This window comes from Cyrtonyx montezumae, unplaced genomic scaffold, assembly GCF_038088225.1.
Source record: "Cyrtonyx montezumae isolate F1298 unplaced genomic scaffold, pur_monq_1.0 scaffold_36, whole genome shotgun sequence".
Classification (NCBI taxonomy): Eukaryota; Metazoa; Chordata; class Aves; order Galliformes; family Odontophoridae; genus Cyrtonyx; species Cyrtonyx montezumae.
Genome location: NW_027072041.1, coordinates 10,998,573 through 11,019,844, shown reverse-complemented (window position 1 = coordinate 11,019,844; position 21,272 = coordinate 10,998,573). Strand labels below are relative to the sequence as shown.

The 21,272-nt window shown below is 38.7% G+C and overlaps 1 protein-coding gene across 1 annotated transcript in view; it reads right to left on the bottom strand.

Annotated features, from left to right (window-relative positions):
* Positions 1-1,023: 1,023 nt before the first annotated feature.
* Positions 1,024-21,272, bottom strand: part of MEGF10 (multiple EGF like domains 10) — a 66,573-nt gene continuing 46,324 nt past the window's right edge. The window contains exons 13-24 of the mRNA XM_065745586.1: positions 15,202-15,348; positions 12,683-12,817; positions 12,166-12,294; positions 11,154-11,282; positions 9,841-9,969; positions 8,226-8,354; positions 7,037-7,273; positions 5,666-5,793; positions 5,372-5,495; positions 3,723-3,767; positions 2,353-2,559; positions 1,024-1,466 (exon numbers count right to left, since the gene is read on the bottom strand). Of these exons, the coding sequence (XP_065601658.1) occupies positions 1,306-1,466; positions 2,353-2,559; positions 3,723-3,767; positions 5,372-5,495; positions 5,666-5,793; positions 7,037-7,273; positions 8,226-8,354; positions 9,841-9,969; positions 11,154-11,282; positions 12,166-12,294; positions 12,683-12,817; positions 15,202-15,348 (1,700 nt within the window). The 3' untranslated portion in view covers positions 1,024-1,305. The remainder of the gene's footprint in view (positions 1,467-2,352; positions 2,560-3,722; positions 3,768-5,371; positions 5,496-5,665; positions 5,794-7,036; positions 7,274-8,225; positions 8,355-9,840; positions 9,970-11,153; positions 11,283-12,165; positions 12,295-12,682; positions 12,818-15,201; positions 15,349-21,272) is intronic.

The window sequence follows — 21,272 nt, the reverse complement described above, 5'->3', positions numbered from 1 at the left end:
TAAACTATTATGTATTTGCTAACCACCCCTTGGAGTATCAGTATGACATTATCTGTACTTTAATCCTTTTCCTCTGCCCAGAGGACTCTTAAACCAGACAGGTTAAAGTCCAGTAGGCAAAAATGCAAGAAAAAAATATGGACACACAGTAGAATACTTTTTTTGAATTACAAGCTAGATCACTAGAAACACAGACATACAGCTTAAAAATTGAGATCAAAGTTAATGAAGAATGAGGGTACATGTGTCACACTATTAGCAATGCAAAAGACCAGCTTAAGCATGTTTTTCCCTACATAAACTATAAAAAAAGAAAAGGTGCCTTTTAGCAAGTATGCACAGAGATTGCTTAGTTATTTCTAAGAAAAAAATCACAACATTTTACTGTTTTTACCCTATATTACAGTAATTATTACTACCTGTTTATAAAACATAAACCTTTCCTTTCTAGTCAGGTTTACATAAATCATCACCTTTTTCCACTCCTTACACACTCAGTCCATGCTGACAAAAATAAACAGATTTAATTTACATATTTTATGAAACAATTACTGATATGTTATGTATTATTAATTGTGTTTGGCAGAAACAGTGGTCAGAACAGCAATATATGGAGTTGAAGTGTAGCAAATATTTGTTGAGGACTGGTGCTGGGTCTGGACCCAGTGATCATGAGGCATCAAATAATATCAGTGTATGCAATGCTGTTATAATCTTGAAAGCTATTCAAACAAAGTATTCCCACCAACAGTAATGGGCAAAGAAGTCTGTTGATGGACTTCCCAAAGCAGTGTTGTGCTTACTTCATCTGATCTCTTTTCTTAATATGTCTCGACTAAAGATCAGAATGAAAGGCAAAATTTGGCACGACAAGTTTTTCTTCTACATAGCTAATCACCTGTATGAAGTAGCATTTGGTAAATTATACTGTCTAGGAGTATTTCTACTTTGAAACATGACAGATACCAAGTCCATATTTAAAAATAGCGGAAGTGGGATCTGTTATCAAACTGATCTACAAAGATTTCTAAACCTGTATATTACAGTATAAATGTGTTGCATACTTCTAAAAAATTAACTGCCACCAAAAGAAGAACAGTCAGGGTCTCCCAAGTGTGACACTTGTCCATGTGTCACTTTTATACGCAATACAAAACTCACGTTGAGATTCCTTTTTGATGTACAGCTGGACAGATTTTCTGCTGGAGAGATCAGGGAACAAATATGACCGTAAACTAAGGAAGGAGCACAACATGCTGCTTGTCCCATTGAGAGTCCCACTGTGCCACACTTCAGCTTTTGGAGTCATTCACTGCCAGCCTCCTTTGTAGAGGACGTGGGGCTGTCTCGAGCTGGTAGCAAGTCATAGTGACATGGAATGTGGCTGTTTTTTGGAAGGTCATAAGGATCCTGGCTGAAACGTCCACTGCTGCTGAATGCTCCCTGGACAACGCTCATTGTTGGTTCTGTGATAGAAGAGAGCACATACATGCAGTGTGAGAAATGGATAACAGAAGGCAATGCATTTAATTTCCATTTGTGTTACAAAATACTCTCATTTTTTGGCTTCAATATGAAGGTTCCTTGTCATATTGTGTGCCGAATTGAAGGTACAGAAACAAAAGTTGATACTAAAATTTTTTCAGCTTTGCACTAAACACCTCTGAGCTTGCATCAGAGCCCTGCCATTCATACTTCTGACAACATCTGATATTTGTGTGTGGACAAACTAAAAAGAAAAGCCCCAGCATGGGTCAAGACCTTATAAAAATCCTTATCAGTCCAGTGCGGACGTTGATGGATTTCAGAATAATCTCTATCTGAGGACAGAAGTGGTCAGTAGTGTCTTGATCATAAGTAAAGTAACTGTTCCACAAAACTCCAAAAGTTTCTTTAGTATCAATAATATAGCAAGCACATTGGTCCCATATTAGTAGAATACCACTTCTGTGGATGAAAATACTTTATTTTTCTTACCAACGACATGAAACAGACCTTTTCTATCCCTCCTATACACTTAATCCAGCTGTATTCAGTACTTACCAGCCTAGTCCAGAGATTAATTATATTGCAGTTAAATGCTAAGCATATGTTCTGCTGCTCTTTACAGGAAGGCATTCAAACTGAGAAAAATCAGAAGTAGCTGTATGTTAAATAAAAGAGCTGAAGATATTTCAAATGATGGTCGTGTGAATTACACCACTTACAGGAACGAGTTTGCTGTTACAGCTTTTGAGCAGAAAACAATCTGATAGCCATCATTTTTTGTGTGTTTTCTTTTATGTTTTCATTAGAGTTACCTGTGCTCTCTATTTTAAACCTTCAAGATGTGGAAACCGATTTCCTACTTACCAACTTCATAAACGTTCTTATTGGCTGAAGCAGAGCCGGCAATCTCAGCGTACGGTGAGTCCCTGCGTGCTGGTGACTTCATTTCAACATATCCACATTCTGAGCTTTTTGGTACAAGAGCTGGTGGGTCTTTTATGGTAGCATATGGGTTTTCGGAGCTACTTAATGAACAATTACTTAAATTGTATTCCGAATTCTTAACTAGATCTGGAAAACATAAAAAACATACTATTTTCTCAAACTACATAAGGTAGATTTTGCCACTAAACAGAGCAAAATGTGTTTTCACTGTTACAAAGCTCTGCCATTATACAGATGTTCTTTAATTCTGAGTTTTAAAAGGTCACTTATAAATGAGTATTTAAACTGAAACTAGATGTAACACTCTAAAACCTTTATAAAGCAATTAATGAAAATATCTCTGCTGTTCCACTCTTCTATGGGCTTGATCTTGCCATCAGCAAAATATCTGGGCAGCATCAATTTAGCTAAACCTCTCAGATGATATCTGCTCATTAACCTGTGCCTCATTTACAGGAAGTTAAATTCAGCTTCCCTTAGTCCTACAAAACAAAGGAATATAAGTAACATCTGTATATCATAGCAGTATACAATAAAGCACTCCTTAAGATTATTTGTCCTGTAAGTATGGTGACAAACCAGATGCTCTTCTGCATATTTATTTGGCTATCCTTTTTTTCCTTGTTTGGATATCCAGACATTCTAGTTACCCTTCTCGTATCTTAACCTTGTAACAAAAAGTGATGCAAACAAATATAGTCCCATATAAAGTCTTAAGAGAAAACTGGATAACTTGAAATATGAAAATAATTATTACAGCCCTGAATAAACTAAGTTTTTAATTCCTCTTTGTGCATTCATACGTGGATAAGCTTTAAAAATGCCTGCAGTAAGCATGAAGATTACGGTACTGTGGGTTTGTCTGTGCTTATGCAGTCCTACCCTGACTACATCATTTGCATGAGGAATTGTCTCTCTTTTAAAGCCTTTCACCAGAAGCATTCATCCTTACCTGGCTTTTATCCCCCTTTTGGTGGCTACAATTGAGTCATTTTGTGACTAAAGCATTACAGAAACATTTACTGTATGGGTAACAAAAGTTACATAGAAAAGCTTATACTTTTTTTATTGATCATTCATCCTTTTAAAATGCCTCACTTTCAAATCGAAGAAACAACAACAAAGCCTCACAAACAAAACTTCATGCATCTGGGCACTGACAGTAAGTAATTCAGTCCAAACTTTTATATTCCTTTTTATATTTGCTTTGCACAAACAAAAGACAATTTAGAAGAGTTTACTGAATATCAATGTAATTTCATCTAGAAGCACCAGAAAATAAACCTCACCTTTCAGAGATTTTCCCAAATAACTCCTGTCAAGTCCAAAAGCACCTGGGAAAAATGATACAAAAACCAATCATTTTAGAATAAATTAAAAGTGATTACATAACAGATTCTATAGTTTTAAAATTAGCTTTGGGATTAATTTTTAGCTTAGCAGAAATATTCTTTTACAAGCATTGTGAAAGAGCCTGGTTAGAGGGTTACAAAAGCGTTGTTACAATTTGCTTCCATGCTTTCAGTAGTTCCCTCAATAAAGAAGGTGGTTAAGGTCAGAAGAGACTATTAAATTTTCTACTTTGACCATATAGTATATTTTTTGTCTTGGTATACCGAATCTACTGCAGCGACACTACATCTTGACCTGAAACCTTCAGAGTATGGAAATTTCATTCCAGTTCTTAGTATGATGATTCCAAGGTTAATCACTCCCACTGCATTGTCCAAGGTCACTTTAACAGTTCCTTGACCTGTGGGAATGGTCTGAAATCCTACTGCCTAGGTCTGCAGGTTTGCAACGGTCTTCTTGGAACAGACTTACCTCAGTATCAGTCCTACTATAAACATCAACTGTCAGCAATGACTGACAACTCTCATCTGAGACCTGATGCTCAATCAGTTGTTAATCCATTCAGAGCCTTCTTTTCTATGCTAGAAAGTTTACAAACCCCAAATCATCTATGTAGTATGTCTACAAACAAAAGTCATAGTTTTGAAGGATGGAATTATGCTATTTGAGAAATCTTTAAATAGTAAATTGTATACCTATCAGATATTTTATTAATTAGATCTCATTTTAGCTGTTTTTGCTAGGACTAATGTTCTGGTCACCAGCCTGCAGTTACCCAAGTCATTTCATCTGCCCAGCTAGAAAACGGACACAGGACCAGCACTCACCCAGTCCTTCAGCATCAATTTATTACTGATGGTACACTGCATTAGGTTGAGCAAAGCTTAGCGTGCTAGTACAAACACTCTTAACTAAGAAAATGTAAAGCTGAACAAAATTATGGCTGAAACTCTTCTAAAATCCAGGTCTGAGCCTCAGTTATGGTATCAAAAATATCAGGGATGATCAGGAGGAAGAATAATGGTTCCACACTATTGTTCTGGTTCCCAGAATCTGATACTACTATGGATCAGAAAAGTACATAATAAAATGATACTGTGAATTACACTGGCACTGAAAGTCCCTCACAAAATTTTCAGTGTTCGGAGATAATCATCAATGAAATGTGAAAAAATGAAAAGACAGCAAGAGGCAGCACAAAAGATAAAAGCAGGATACAGTGACTTTTATATTGCAAGAGTCTAAATTTTTCCCACATATTGTAAAATACCCACTGTATTATGACACTAATTAAATATATATATATATATTTAATATAAAAGTATGAGATATTTTGCATACTGTTCCTGCACAGGACATCAGACTTTGATTGACTATTCTTCATATGTCTTTCATCTGTGAGGGTATTGCTTGAGGGAAGGACCCATAGCCCTGAATCTCACACAATCTGACAAGATTGGCATTAATAAACAGGATTTACTTAGTGTCACAAAGGAACCATTCTGATAAGCAGAGATTGGAGAACATTCCTAATATCTCAGCTTTCTATTCCATCCCAACATTTTGTCTTCCTTTTTCTTCTTACCAAGCTCATTGAGGTAGCCTCCATGTTTCCAGTCAGCAGGCAGTGTTCCAGTGTAGTCCACGATGGTGCCTCGCTTTCCAGGTTCCACATTTTTAAGGTTCACAAATAGCTGATTACTTTTTGCCTATTTCAAAGAAATATAGATGATGGAACCTGAAACTAATGTGGGGTTTGCTGAATTCCACTAGGTGGCAATAAAGGAAAGCAAAATGAATCCAATGAGAGACACAAGCAATGCAGTAACATAATTCAGTGGCTAATCTACACAGAAGCATCTAGATTTTTCCACTTTACCTTTGCCAGGGTCAGTCTGTCCATGTTGTTGACATGAGGTGGCGTAGTGCACTGTGTAAGAGTATGATAACTGGGGTTAGAGAAATAGTGACTGTTGGCATTTCCACCATTACTGTGAGGGATAGTTTCTGAAAAGGAAAAGAAAGAAAAAATGAAGAACTTAAAATAATGCATTGTATTGGTCTTATTTTTCACAGTGCAGCAGTGATTTCAGAAATTAGTCCAGTATTTCTTGAATAAAAAGGTGGCATACCTCTGAATAAGTCAGAGATACACAGCAGTGTGACTAGCTGTGTCCTTCCTTTCCCAAAGAGCATTCTCAAATGTTACTAGCTGTCTTTCAGCTGTGGCACCCTGCTCTCTTTTGCAACTGTAATCATGGCACTGTCCTAGTTATGCACACTTTTACCTTAGAGTTCATAGCAACTTCTTTTTGGTGCTTAAACTGCACCGTTAACTATGCTAGTACATCTTCCTCTACTCTGACAACTGCTTCTGCTGGCTTCTTTACCTGTCAGTTTCCTTTACAGTTGTTTGCAAAAGACAGCACTGCCTGCACTTTCATGTATCCATTTAATGCCAACTCACATGCACTTCCATAGCTTGAAAACTCCTGTTTCAGAAGCATTGCTCCTTCCCTTGTTCGGCTTCAAACATCAGCCACTCTGTTCTGTGCCAGTCTAGTGAACCACAGCCAGCTATAGCAGCCTTTCCATATTGAGACAGTTGGCATCAAATTTAACATCTCAGCAGAAATCATACACTTTCTAAGTCTGTTTAAAGCTAGGCACAGAGGAAGAGTAAAACCCACACTTCCACTGTTTAACACAGAAAAACATTTAGAGGTCTAAAACGTTCCACAATAAAGCCAGGTATATAGTTACTTGATTCTTCATTCATCAATTAACATATTTTCCCAATGTATGCCAGCTTCCTAGCACTAAATGCACAGATTAAAAGACTGCGATACACAACAAATGAAATGGCTACAGATGCTGGCCCATGCTCCCTCCAAACCCTGTCTCTGGCAGCAGCAGGAAGGTCTCACTGTCCTACCATTCCATCCCAGTATGCTGGTGCTCTGCTTTACCAGCAGCATGTCATCCTAGGCACTGCTCTGCTAACAAAGGGACACAGGGAGCAGTGAGTTGCAGTTTCCTTCTTCCCAAGGAAATTTGTCTAAAGATGCTTCCAGTGCAGACTTGCAGATTCTCCCTGGGAACAAATAGTTTCCTGCTCACATTAGCCCTCACTAATGCAAGATAAAATGCATACTGAAGCCCTTTTTGGAGCAGATATGAACCCCTTCAGAACTTGGCTGAAAACTCAGTCAAGAGACAGAAGGAAAAATTAATTCTAAATCTCACTTACCTGAAATGGTGTAATCTGCATTGATGACCCTCATTGCAGGAGTATAGGTCACTGCAGGCGTGTTTGTTTCTTTCCCTTTTTGCTTATGTCTGTAAACAATGAACAGCACTAGCAGGAACAGCACAACCAGAACAAGAATGATGATGCCTGCTATGGCCCCTATCTGGTAAGAGTCAGCAGGGATGGCAGTACTGGTACGGCTTAAACTGTTCAGGTTTCCCACTATAATTACGCCAGCTGAAATAGAAAAATAAATGAAAATATATTTCATGAACTCAGAGGCTTGTGTCATGAGTAAATGGGACTTCACTTCTGTATCTAATAAATCTTAACCATATTTTATAGTGCCAAAATAGAACCACATCCAAACACAATGCAAAGACAACCTTAGCCCTGATGAAAAGCATTTATCTTCTTGTTGGAGACGGTCCAGAGGAGGACCACAGAGATGATCCAAGGGCTGGAGTACCTCTCCTATGAAGACAGAGTGAAGGAACTGGGCTTGTTCAGCCCAGAGAAAAGAAGGTTGCAGGAAGATCTCCTCGTAGCCTTCCAATACGTCAAGGGAGTTTATAAACATGAGGGAAATCAGTTTTTTTACATGGGTAGGTAGTTTAACTAAAGGAGGAGAGATTTCAATTAGATGTTAATGGGAAGTTTTTTACTGAGAGAGTGGTGAGGCACTGGTGCAGGCTGCCTAGGGAAGCTGAGGAAGCCCAAACCCGGGAGGTGTTCGAGGACAAGCTGGACTGGGGCTCCGGGCAGTGTGATCTAGTACTTAGCAGCTGGCAATCCTGCCTGTAGCAGGGGAGTTGGAACTTGATGATCCTTGAAATCCCTTCAAACAAAAGTCATTCTATGATCCTATGATTCATAGAAAGAGCTGAAAAAGTGAGAACATCTTGCATGCAGAAGTACGGAGTATATTAAATATATGCTCTATCAGCAGCTTTGGACAGCACAGCACTGTAAAACAAGTCATGCAATCTACACGAGTGCTTTGATGCCATAAACTACCACTGAGGCATCTAATGCTTACAAATCTATTGAATATAATTCAATAACAGACTATTGAAACACATTGAACAGATAAAAATTAATTTAACAGCTGTTCCATAAATGACATCTAATAGGTTGACTAAGTTTTAGAGAAAATAGGTATGGTAATGTGACTGCATCGAGGCTGTACCTTGATCACACCTGGCCCCCTTCCAGCCTGGGCTACAGTAACACGTTCCTGTGATGTGATCACAGGTTGAGTTGTTCAGACAGTCACATATCTGCCGACATCCATACCCATAGGTACCTTGAGGGCATTCTGTACAAAAAGAGAGAACAGAAGCACAAACAAAGAGGAGATGTAGTTAGTGCTTCTGAAGTGTTTTTTGTTACAGACCTGTGGCACCGTACCTGCTCCCTGCTGCCCGTCTGACCATGTGTGCTTATGTGCACGGCCAGCAGATGGCAATATCTGAAAAGATTTACGTAAGAGGACCTCTGCTTATGTGTGCGTGTATACATACGTGCACACCTAGAGAGAGAAAGAAACTGTGTTTAAATTACCCTGTACTGATAAGAATAACTTCTTTCGTATTCCTATCTCAGTTTCTGGGTAGATTGTCATATTGGTGTGGTTCTGATTGTATTCCCAGTTTATAATAATTCATTCTTTATCTTTTCCTGAACATTACTCTGCTTTTAAAGTGAAACATCTTGCATTATCAAAGTAGAATGAAATTTAAATAATGAAAAATTACACGTTCCAAAATATTATTTCACTGAAATAAACACACTCTTCCAAAAAGAAAATCAGATTTTATTGTAGTTGTATTTTTCTTAAGAAAGTAAAAATTCCTTATTTTTAGTGGTTCTACCACAGGTGTCCTTACATAACACTTCTTGAAGCTGGAATTAGGCTTACTGCTGAGGAAATTAAGTGTGTCTACAGGGATAAAGTTCAGCACATGGTAACCTCCAGTCCTTTCAGTTACAGTACTGCCAAGTGTGACAGGTGCTGTACATAATTACTGTCCCTCACCTATCAAAAACCAAAGTTCTGTGCACAGTGCTGATGCCAAGCACAAGTTTAAACCTTCAAAATAGTCATTAAGTAAAATAAGTGTATGTAAGACTTTGTGTTGAAGGGGTTTCTTTGCATGGCAGTAATTCATGAAATATTGGAACACCACACCACTTCGGAACATCAGCTAGAGCTAGACTGATAAAGTACTGTGCTTATGAGCTTAATTATTCTTTTAATGTTGTACAACATCATACCACCACTGATGTCAGTGCTGTTAGTTTTACTTTTCTCAGGCAAAGAATCATGCATGTAAGAAAACAAAATACCATTTTTTATGCTTCTATAATCCATTTGAGTGTAAAGACACTGAAAAGATTAATTGTGCTCACTAGGATTGATGTGGTACTACTTGTCTTTAGTTTTCCATCTAGTAATTTTCATCGTGCTTTATGCTAATGACAATTACTCTGATTCATCTGTTACTTTCACATTCAGAACTGCGTTTTTTTGTGTTTTTTTTTTTTTAAGCATTATGTCCAAAGCAGCTAGAATAGCTACAAATTGAGAGAAAGAAGCACCACTGTCATAATCATTCTCAACAGTTTCTAATTCTGTGAGCGTTTATTTATTTGGAAAAAGCCCGTTTCTGACTCCGGAAGCTGCTGCCCAGTTAAAATTCCCACTGAAGCCAAAAGACTGCATCACAACACCAGCTAAAACAACAGAAGCTCAACCTCAGGATTTTGTACTGTTTTCCAAGGCAATTCCGACTCCTACTCACTCTGCTCACAGTGCCTCCCCATGAATCCTGTGCGGCAGGTACACTGCCCACTGATGTGGTCACAGTCGGCTCCATTCCTGCACTGGCAGATCAATGCACAGTCCTTTCCATAAAATCCAAGGGGACATCCTGCAATGCAAGGAGGGGGAGAGAAAAAGGAGTAAGAGGTGCTCTAGCAATCAGAAAAAGGTAGCAAGAAGGACTTTATGCTTTAAGGAGAAAGAGGCCACTTTGTGAGCCAGATGGTTAGTGATGAATGAACCTTTGGTTATGTTTTCCAGTGTTCACAGCTGATGTTGAAGCATACAAGAATAAAAATAATAACATATTGTAACAGCTTCTCACAAAGATATCATTTCAATGTGACAAAGACATATCACTGCAAAAACATCATTATTCATCATGAAGAAGCAAAATAACCATGAGAGCTGACAACTGAACCAAAACGGAAAGCCCTGCAGAGCTGAATCCATATGGCATTATAATGAACGTGTTACTTCCCGACACTATGAAATTATTCTGCAGAAAAAGCTAAGTTTTGATTTAATGAAAAACATGCATTTAGATACTGAATGGAAAACAATCTTTAGTTTAAAAATAATGCTTTTGCCCAGATTGCAGAAAGTAGAGGTGCCTGTACTGAAGATAAATCAGACTGAAGCTGTAAATGTAACTACTGATGTTAAAGATTACTTTATTAATATCTAATGTTTCTAATACATCATATGGAATGTTATCAAACAGGTAACACACCTATACTCAGTGACTGCACTGCTTGTAACTGAAATCAGAAGACATCTATCACAGCCACAGACAACCAGAAAAAGCTACTCTCTTTAGCCTCCACCAGCAATGTTGGGTCTCCGCTGTCAAAATATTTGGTTAGGGAGGTTTTGGAAAGGGAAACAATTTACACGGCACCATAACCTGCCTGATGAGGAATATATACATATATAGCTAGGATAGCTATATATGTAGCTATATGTATAGCTAACACCAACCACACAAGTGCAGTGATAGCACCCGAATGTCACCCATTCATTCTGCATGTCCACACGCCAGACTCTTCCACCAGGATATCTGCCTGTGGTAAAAAAAGTTGTTTCTTTTGAAGAAAGCTTTAAGGGGAGCCCAAAAGCAATGGCACAAGGGCTTCCCCTGAAACCATAGAGAATATCTGTTGCATTTCTGAGTCAGAAAGGTTCAGCAGCGGGAAGAAAACTGATGTGAAAGTACGTGTGAAAGTACTGAAGGAATACCCTGCCATTATTGTAGGGCTGGAAGACTGTGAGCAGGCAATAAGGGTCACTTACGCTGTGTGCAGTAAAGGCCAGTCCATCCTGGGGTACATTTGCACTCTCCATCATAGGCACTGCAGTAAGCTCCATTATGGCAGTTGCATGTGTGGATGCAGTTTGGTCCCCAGTGAGAAGGTGGGCAAGCTGAAAAAACACAGAACAACTAATAACCTCAAGTGAAAAAGATCTTTGGTACTCATGGCTGGAGAGATGATTATATTCATGAGAGCACTGCTTGGTTTGGGCTTTATTTTCTTTAGAAACAGATTTTTGGGGCTGCTGGATTGTCGACTGTCTGTAATCAGCTGTCAGACAAGAAAGAATCACACATAGGTGCAAAGTTAGAAGTTCAAAAAAGTCATGAATTCCAAAAGAAAATAATGAAATGATTATTTTACATGTGAATGAAAGGCTTTCATACAAAGCATATACACTTCCTCTGTTCTAGTCTGTGTGCCCAGCCTCAGCAGACACACCCACTCATACTGCTGGCAGTATATTTCTTGTTATTGATACAATAAGTATGTCTCTCTTATTACGCTCTACCCAATTCCTCTTTAAGTTGGAAGAGACCTCTGGCATCATCTAGTCCAATATCATACTCATGAGGATTTTCAACAATGAGAATTTCACAGGCTCTTCAACAGTAAGGACTTCAGAGCATCTCTGAGGAGTTGCTGTGCTTGACCACTCACACCAAAGAATTTTATTAATGAATCCAGTTAGAGTTGCCCTTGCTGCAACCTGTGTGCATTGCCACTTATGTTTCCACAGTGCCTTTCTGAGACAATTCAGGTTCTTCTTTTCTACAGCTCCTCTTTAGGCAGTGGAAGGCAGAAAGTGGATTCTCCAATTGCATGCAAATGAAATGCAGAAAACCTTAGGCTCTCTTCCTAATATGCCACAAAGTCCAAATTTCTGGCTTACACAGTACTAACAAATAGAGAATTTACACAGATAAACTTTTAATTAATGTACACAGGTAAACCTTTAATTTGAAATAAAGGAAAAAAATGTTAATCCTTACGCTGAGAGCAGTCACTACCAATCCACCCAGGATAACACTGACAGGATCTGTCGATAGGATTGCATGTTCCATTATTAGTGCACGTGCATATTCCAATGCAGTTCTTGCCAAATCTGCCACTGGGACATACTGAGAACAAATTAACATTATTATTATTCCTTAATAATTAGCAAAACGTTCTTTTTATTAGTTCAAGAATAATCAATTTATACTTGGATTAAGAAGAGTTATTCTTAGTGTAATATTACAGTGATGCATTATGAACTCTGGTAAGCCCAGTATATGTACTTGTTTTTCAAGTAATGTATATAAAGAATATGGTTCTGTTCTGGGCAAAGGTATTTTTTGTACTTTAGGATCAAATTTTAAAGAGCTTAAAAACTGCTTAAGATTCTACATTTATAAGCTGCACATACCACTGCATATAGCATTTTTGTTCTTATACTTTCAGTAGACAGAATAAGAATTATTACAGTGCTTGGTCTTGGCATCCCTCAGTCTTTACTAAAGCTTGTACCTTCATTACACAGAGCTCCAGTAAATCCAGGTAGGCAGTCACATAACCCAGTAATATGGTGGCAGGGGCCACTGCTGTGTACACACTGTGGACATGTCTGGCTGCACCGGTGTCCATAAAACCCAGGGGAACAAACTGGAATCAGAAAGGACAAACTGTCATTTATTGCTGCACTTTCTACAAGAGTTCTTCAGTGCACTTGTTCCTAACTACCAATTAGCTCTGCTTTCTAAATATGCAAGGATTGCAACAGTGGTTGTTAGTATTCATACAGCTCAGTGCTGTGCCCTCATGTAAGGTTTTCTCATCTTTCTCAGTAGCTTACTGTGCTCCACTCAGTAAGCACGCATTTGACATTCTGTAACTTGTCAGGCCACGTTTCACTTGTGCTATGTTTGAAATGCCTATGTATTTCATATATTATACATATTTGGCCATACATGATATGCTCTCTACATACATGAATGTGAATACCTGTAATGTGTATTCAAAGAATACCTTAAAGACAGATCTAGTTTTATCAACAGATGAGTACAATCATCTTAAACCTTGACTTCCACGTTTCCTAACTTGACAGATAAGTTGCCATCTCTTCACTGAGAAAAATGTACAAATGATGTCTGGTCATCCTTTCACTTAGGTATTCACTGCACTCATTACATGGTACAGATAAACTGCACATCAGCTAATTCTAATATAACGATATTAGAAATACAGAGTGCTCTTAATTCTTGAGCCAAAAGCACTTAAAAATATTTTTAAAAGAGAGAAAAATTAAGAAAAATAAAATAGACTTTTGCACAAAATTTATTCCTTTGTTGCTTTAACTCCTTCTCACCTTTTTTTTTTTTCCTGGTAAGTTATAATATTATGTGATAGATCAAGAGAAATAACTGTTGCAAAGCAGCAATCAGCACTGACAAAAATTCACTTGGAATCTTTTCAGCATTTCAGATTCATTCACGTCTTTCATTTGATACAAGTTATGTGGCCAGATCTCTCCAGAGAGACTAACTTTTCCAAGTGAGACAGAGCCAAAAGGTCTTCCTGTTTACTGAAAAGGCACTTTCTGATTGGAATCCAAATTATTAATATGACCTTTGTCTTTCCAGCCTCCAGACCATGCATCAGGGAAGGGCTCTGAGAGCCACTGACATAGAAACTGCTTGGCCTGGTTTTAGGCATAGTTTCAAAACACAAGGAATACTTTTACAAGTAGCATTGCATTTACTCTGCCATTGGATTATCTGATTAACTGCAAGGCCATTAGAGATTAGATAGTGAGAATAATTACTGCACTTAGTTAGAAATGCTTAAGGAATACTAATGCTCTACTGATGTGGGATTTGGTAGAATTAGAGGCAAACACATTCATCAGTGTGAAATCTTGCTATTTGAGGACTGTTCATTTTCTGGTTCTCTTAACTTCTGGTAATATTAACTTCATGTCTTTTTCTTTCTTTTCTGCCTTGACCTAGCAGCATCACTTCTTGGCCTTATTTCCCCTGCTTCTTGACCCTGTGAAAGCTATCTCAATTTGCAGAGGACTTGCATTTCTCAGCTCTGAGCACTTTTCATGTGGAACTACAACTGTGTGAACTGAAGAAATCTAGGCTGCTGGAAAACGTGTTACTGATTTTCCTGGGGGTAGATACTTGTAAGCCATATTTTTGCCTCCCTGTTTCTGGTATGAATTGCCTCATTGTATCTGCATCTTCTCTCTTGGAGCATTTAGATTTTACAGGAGCACATTTTTCAAATGCAAATATGCATACCTATGATATCCTTTACTTATGCCTGATGCTGAGCAGTCACGGGGCTCTCAGCCTTTCCTCATAAGGGAGATGCCTATGGGCTCTAACCATCTTTGTGGCCCTCTGCTAAGATTCTCTCTAGAAGTTCCCTGTCTTTCTTGAACTGGAAAGACCAGAACTGGACACAGTAGTACAGATGAGGCCTCACCAGGGCAGTGCAGAGGGGGAGGACCATCTCCCTCCACCTGCTGGCCATGCTCTTTTTAATGAAACCAAGAATACCATCAATCTTCTTGCCCACAAGGGCACACTGCTGGCTCATGACCAACCTGCTGTCCACCAGGGCACCCACGTCCTTCTCTGCAGAGCTCCTCTTCAGCAGGGCTGCCCCAAGTCTGTACAGGTGCGTGAGGTTATTCATCCACACGTGCAAGACTCTACACTTGCTCTTGATGAACCTCCTCAGGTTCCTCTCTGCCTAACTCTCCGGTCTGACCAGGTTTTGTTGAATGGCAGCACATTCTTCTGCTGTCTCACTTATACCACAAAAAGAAGAGCACTGCTAGCTGTAAGGATTTGTTGATTTCAGATAGCCATTCTGTGCATTCATACATTTTTACAATCGAAAGAGGCTATAGAGCACTGCTGCATGGTATTTCCTAGTGCAATTAACAAAGCTAGTGAGGTATTATGTCTAACATTCATTGTAACAGAGGAAGACATTGCATGGAAGCTTCAGTTACAGAAAGTTTTATTTGTCCTTACTTCTCTGACAGGTGGTGCCACGGTACCCTGGTGCACATTCACAGATTCCATCATCAGGAGAGCACGACGCCCCGTTTTTGCAGTAACAAGACAGTGAGCAGTTGGGTCCCCACTGTCCCTCAGCACACACACTGTCACAGTGTATACCTGCAACCATAAGCACAGTTGTCAGCACGTAAATAGGAAGAGCTTTTATGAACGGTTATTTTAAACTTTTGGTTCTCAGAGGACTCATTTTTCAAAGCACTGATAAGAAAAGACTGTTTATGAAAATATTACTACCATCAGGAGAAAGAACAAGAGTAAGGTGCTTTACAAGAGTAAATGCATCTCTGTGCCTGCATTCCCCAGGACCCTGAGCAGTGAGTTTCTCTAATATTCTAGTTGTTCTATGCTATAGATGTACTTAAGAGCTGATTCTGAGCTATGTAACAAGGAAGTACTTCCGTAGCCAATTCACATGAAACGTAAGAGCTCCATGGGATGCTATCTTCAGGCTTCTGTCCCACTAGCACTTTAAGGTCTAGTCAAAGACAAACGCAAATCCCTCAGCATTATAAAGAGCTCCATCATTTTCCAGGATAAAAATTATTTTATTCCTCTCACTTTCATCAACTGTATCAATAAAGAGAAAAAAAAAGTAGAAAGTAATTCAAATGCAACAAAATAATGGGTTTTGCTTCTTCCATAATGGTTGCTTTAAAATGGAAAAAGCTTATTTCCAAACTTAATGTTAGGGATGTGGATGACAAAAGGCATTGCAGCAGCTTTTCCCCCTGAATATAAGAATTCTTAAGGTCTGAGATAATTTTGTGTAATAATGGTGTGCAGAACACAGAATGATTTCTAATTAGTAGTGAGCTGATTACTGCTAAGCCTTATAGCAAATGGAAAAATGTAGCACACACACAGTTTCACAACACCACACACCAGCATTCCAAAATGCTTAGCTGCAGCACTCTTAAGGATGCTGGTCAGTCACTTGTTTTGTCTAACCATTTTTGGCATAAAATTGATTACAAGATCACTAGTGTGAACCCTCATACGTGAGCCATGATGCAAACCGCTCATTATAACAACACTTCATCACAGATTTTTTTTCTGTTGCAGCACAGAAACATTAAATATAACTTTCCTAGTTCCTTGTAACACTATCTGCTTTCAGAAAGTAAGCTGCACGCTATGTGCCAGCAGGCAGCACCGCTGTGGAACTCAGACCATATTGTGTCTACAGTACTTTGCATTAACAATTAAGTATTATTGTAGTGCCTCTACTGAACGAAGCCCTTTGCTAAGGGAAAAATGGATGGCATCCAACCACAAGTATGTCTTGCTTTGTAAGTATTTCCAGAAAAAAATATGTCACAGGTCCATGGGCTGCCAGAGTTCTAAAAAGGCAAAACAGTTTAACTTGTGTTGAGAAAAAATCTTTAAGTCTGAAGAGCAAAATGCAGTGTTCATAGCAACACTGAAAAATAACTGTAGTGTTTATGCACAAATCAGACACAGAGGTAATTCCCCAACCGCCATGGCATGGGCTGCGTAATGCTGCCTATGTCCAAGGTCTGTCTCCTTGAGTTTGTTTCTTTGCAAGGCAATCAACAGTTTGTATAATCAAATCTGTGGTTCAAGAGATTGCACCAACTAACACTAGCAGTAAACACTTGAATTTTAGAGGCCAAGTACTAACCAGCATAAAACAGCACACTGGCACCTGAGAGCCCAAGAACTATTTGTTTAATATCAACCTAACACACAAAAGGAGCCCCCTGAAACGAAAGCCGCCTTCTACCACGACTAACTTTCTGATTTTTGCTTGCACAGGCAATGCCATCCTGCCTGTTTCACCTACCACATTTGAGAGGCAGAGAGCGTAAGCTGGCTTCTCAGCATCTGGGTCAACTTTTTCATAAAGTCTCTACTTGTGCATGAATGGATATAAAAGAGGAGTTTGATTCTGAGAGATCCTGATGCACACAAGCTGGATGAGATCACTGCATTTTTTACAAACAAGACCACATATTTCAGGCACTCAGAACTTCTCTGCTTGAGGCTCCCAAATCTGAAAACTTGGGTTTATGTCAGTGTAAGCACAAGCTGACACATGCAGGGGCTCTCAGTGCTGAGCCTGACATTCTGTTCACTTGAATGTTATCCATCATATCATACAGAGCTCTGCTCAGTGAACCCTGCTAGAGAAAAGACATTTTTCACGGATTCTTAATGGGTTTCAGTGGTGTTCAGTATACAATGGTGACTGTTAACAAGTCAGTGGTTGCCAAGTGTTACCACAGTGCATTATGTGCAGTTATGTAGACCAGTGACATACAATAACACCCGGCTCAATTATATCGTCTTGATCGGTGCACACAGGATGCTTTATGACAGTGTGGTGTCAAAGGGTGATACTGGACATACTGGGACAGAAAAGACTGTGCTACACAGATCCACGAAACTTAAAAAAGCAAACTGGGACTACTAAAAATAAAAAAGAAACAAGTTACCCCTTGTTTCCCCTTTTCAGCACTTATGAGGAGGCAGACTGAGCAATATTCCTTTACCCAGCACAAGCACATCCCTGAATTAGAGCTATGACTATTTAGTGTAATGAAAGACTGCTGATTCTGACATCTGTTTCACTATGAAACTAATTTTATTATATATACTGCTGATCATAAACAACATCATCTGCACTTCTGTGTCTGAGGGTGTTAAGAATGACTGCAGCAGAGAACAAATAGAAATCAGTTCAGTGACTTAGTACCTCTCCTTTAATAAAAAGATTTTTAAGTCTCACTCAATCACTGGTAATTAGATAAATCCACAAGGGACTTATACATGGGAAACTTGAGTTTCAAATTCCACAAAATTAAGCATACATATTTCTGAAAAAGAATAGGTGGGAAATATTAAAAGTTGAAAAAGAAAATAAGAAATTCACAGAATCTGATGCTTTATATTAGATTTCCACAGAGAAAGCATTTTTATAGAAAAGCTGTAAATAAGGGAGAAGGAAGCAACACTACAAGTTGGAAACAAGATTAGATTCAGCTTTCACAACAGTGGTATCAGCAGGCTTACAATTGCTACAATCTTGAGTATTAACTTTGTATGCAATAAAATTGGTTTAGATTGGTTTCTGTGTTGATTTTAATACTGATAAGGATATCTGTGATGAAATGTTTTTGCCAGAGCAATGGACAAAGAACTCTTTGATGGCCTCCACAAGTTGCTAGGCAATAGCTGAATGGTCATGATAAACTTCAGCTAAGCTGCTCTGAAGAAATGCTCATGCATTTTATATCCAGTGCTTTATGTCAGGGGCCCCACATTTAAATCAGCACTCCCCCAGCATTTGTAATTGCATGAATAAAGAAAATAATTATTTAAGGATAGGAATGTTTTTGCTCTTGCTAGCAGAGTGTTTACATACTCTCCATACTGTATTTTATTAATATTAATATTTTAATAGAGACTCGATCCATCTGAATCAGCCAACATGGAGTTCATTTGTTTTATCACTTTAAAAGGGAAAAATGCAACAATATTTCTTATGATCCTCCAAGGTGAAGTTACCACTGGACTAAGCAGTATTTCTCAGCTTATTTTGTTTCTGTTAGTCTGATAAAAAATATCTAAACATTAATAAATATTTTTTTGCATATTTGCTATGCAGTTTATCTTCACAACACGTGGAATTTTCAAGGATAGCCTCAGAATTAAACCTTACTTGGATACTGCTTTACTTGCCACTGTTCATAACTGAACTTAATAAACAACAGCGTAAACAAGATTGAGCCTTCACAACATAAAATTTCATTATGCTGTAAGATATCACCCTTTATTTTTAATTATTTGAGAAATGTTGTTAAACACTAAAGTACCACTGTTTAAGCAATCCGAGACTTCTGATGGGAGAAAACTGGATCAGAATTGCCTCCCTGCTTCTCTGTCATATGGATGAGCAGCCCAAATCAGGAAGTAACACGGGAAAATGATGGAAAATTTCAGAGACGCTGCTTAAAAGTACCCTCATTGTCCCTAACTGGAGAGAAGGCCTTGATCCATAGCTGAAGGAAGTGTCCTGTTAAGCAGCTATGGAAAGGATTAAAGATTTTTTCTCTGTAATTTCAGGCTGCTGCTTCTTCACTGGACGATGTAGAAATGTTTGTGCCTAGGAGTTTTGGTAGGAAGCCAGGTACAAAAGCTTCCGTACAGCAGTCCTGTATCAAATTGAAAGCAAATAACAGTAACTGTAATTTTCAGTGGAAGAATCACTTCTGAGATAACCCCGGTATCTTTCCAAAAGCCATACTATTGCTGAACCCAGTGATACTTAGCTTGCCATCTACAACATGTTTGGTAGACACAGGAAAATAACATTTCTTCCTTTCTTACCTTCTTAGCATGTAGACAGTGAATGCACTTAATGTACTAATTTAAAATTCTTCTTTTTAAACAGTGATATTTCTTTGACACACAGACTCACCACAATGCATAGGCAAAAGAAATGCGGACATAATGAAGTCCAGAGTTAGGGTGCGCCAAACCCCTTCACTGAGGTTTGGGGAGGAAATGTACTGTTTATGATGACACTGTGCACATATCAAACTTCCAGAATATTTGCAACAACAGGGACTGGCACTTCCGAAGCAGAGGGAAGTTGGCCAATGTGGAGGAAAAACTCTGTCCCATAAGAGGCACTGGGCTGTGGTGCACCAGGATGCCAGCACTGTGTGTACTCCCATAGGCATCTCATTTCTCAGTCTGAATGTGAGAAAGGCCTATGACAGTACTCTTTTATGTCTTTTTCTTCTGTGTAGCAGGAAAAAGAAAACTGTGTACACACTAAAAGCTAAGGAGCACGAGAGAGGTCTAGTTGGCATGTCCCTGGGGACCTGGCTATTTGCATCACTGGGGTGGGTGTCAGATGACAGTCCTGTCTGCTCTAATCCAGCAACAAATGTGCCTCTTAGTAATAGCGTTGCGAGCACATGGAAAAGACACAGCACTTCCTCACAGTAACAACACATCTGGTGATGTACAATCTGAATAGCATCGGCAGGTGTCCAGCACAGCAAAGTCACCAATATCCTATCTGACATAGCATATGAATAAGCACCGTGCATGCTGGTAGAATGTAGGCTGACATTTCTGCATCTGTCTTTTCCATAAACCAGTGCTATTGTTTTGGTTCAGATAGCAGACTACTGGTATTTCACAATCCGTGGCACGCCACAGCCTTTAAATTGATTTTTAAAATAACAAGTGTGGTAGGAGTGTGACATGACATTTCTTCATAAACTGAAAGGTCCATGAGAACTACACCCAAGAAAGCACAACAGCAGTGTGTTATCACTGACACCCAACTGTTTGGAAGAAAACCTTTCCCTCTTTTACATGGCTTTAATGACAAACTTCAGTTTGCAAAAATGTGAACTATGTAATATTTTAGGCTGTTTGGAATGTCTGTGTTCTTCACAGCTGCTCATAGGACAGGTTAAGTGTTAGGGTCAAAATCAGCAGGCACTGTGGTGCTTGCTGAATTGTGTATAGGTGGCTTCTACACAGAAGTTACCTTAAGGTTTTGGTATGAATTATTAGGAGAATTAATTATCATTACTTATTGAGGAGATAAATTTTGTCTTTCCTCTACCTTACTGCTTTTTATTTTAATGCTTCTTACTCTTTTTCACTGTCAGGCTATTGCATTCTCTCCAGATGAAGAAAAGTTATTTATAAGTCATAGCGAAAATGTCAAGGGATGAGAGTGTTTGGGGCAGACATCATCTTCAGTGTGGGCGGATGTTTCTCATTTGTACCATCATGTCATGTGGCTCCTGGAATGTGAGGGAATGGTGAGATTGCCTGGAAAAAAACATCACCCTTAACTCTTGCTTCTCTCAACAGAATGTATCTGCTACAGAGTGAGCGCTTAAGCAGTGTAATCTTTAACTGGAGTCCAATAGAGTAAGGGGCTTTTGTTTAAGACTTAAAATCTAAGTATTCTTGTAGGTAAAATAAACTAAAAGTTTAAAAGTTATTTAAAACAATTTCAATTATTTATAGAG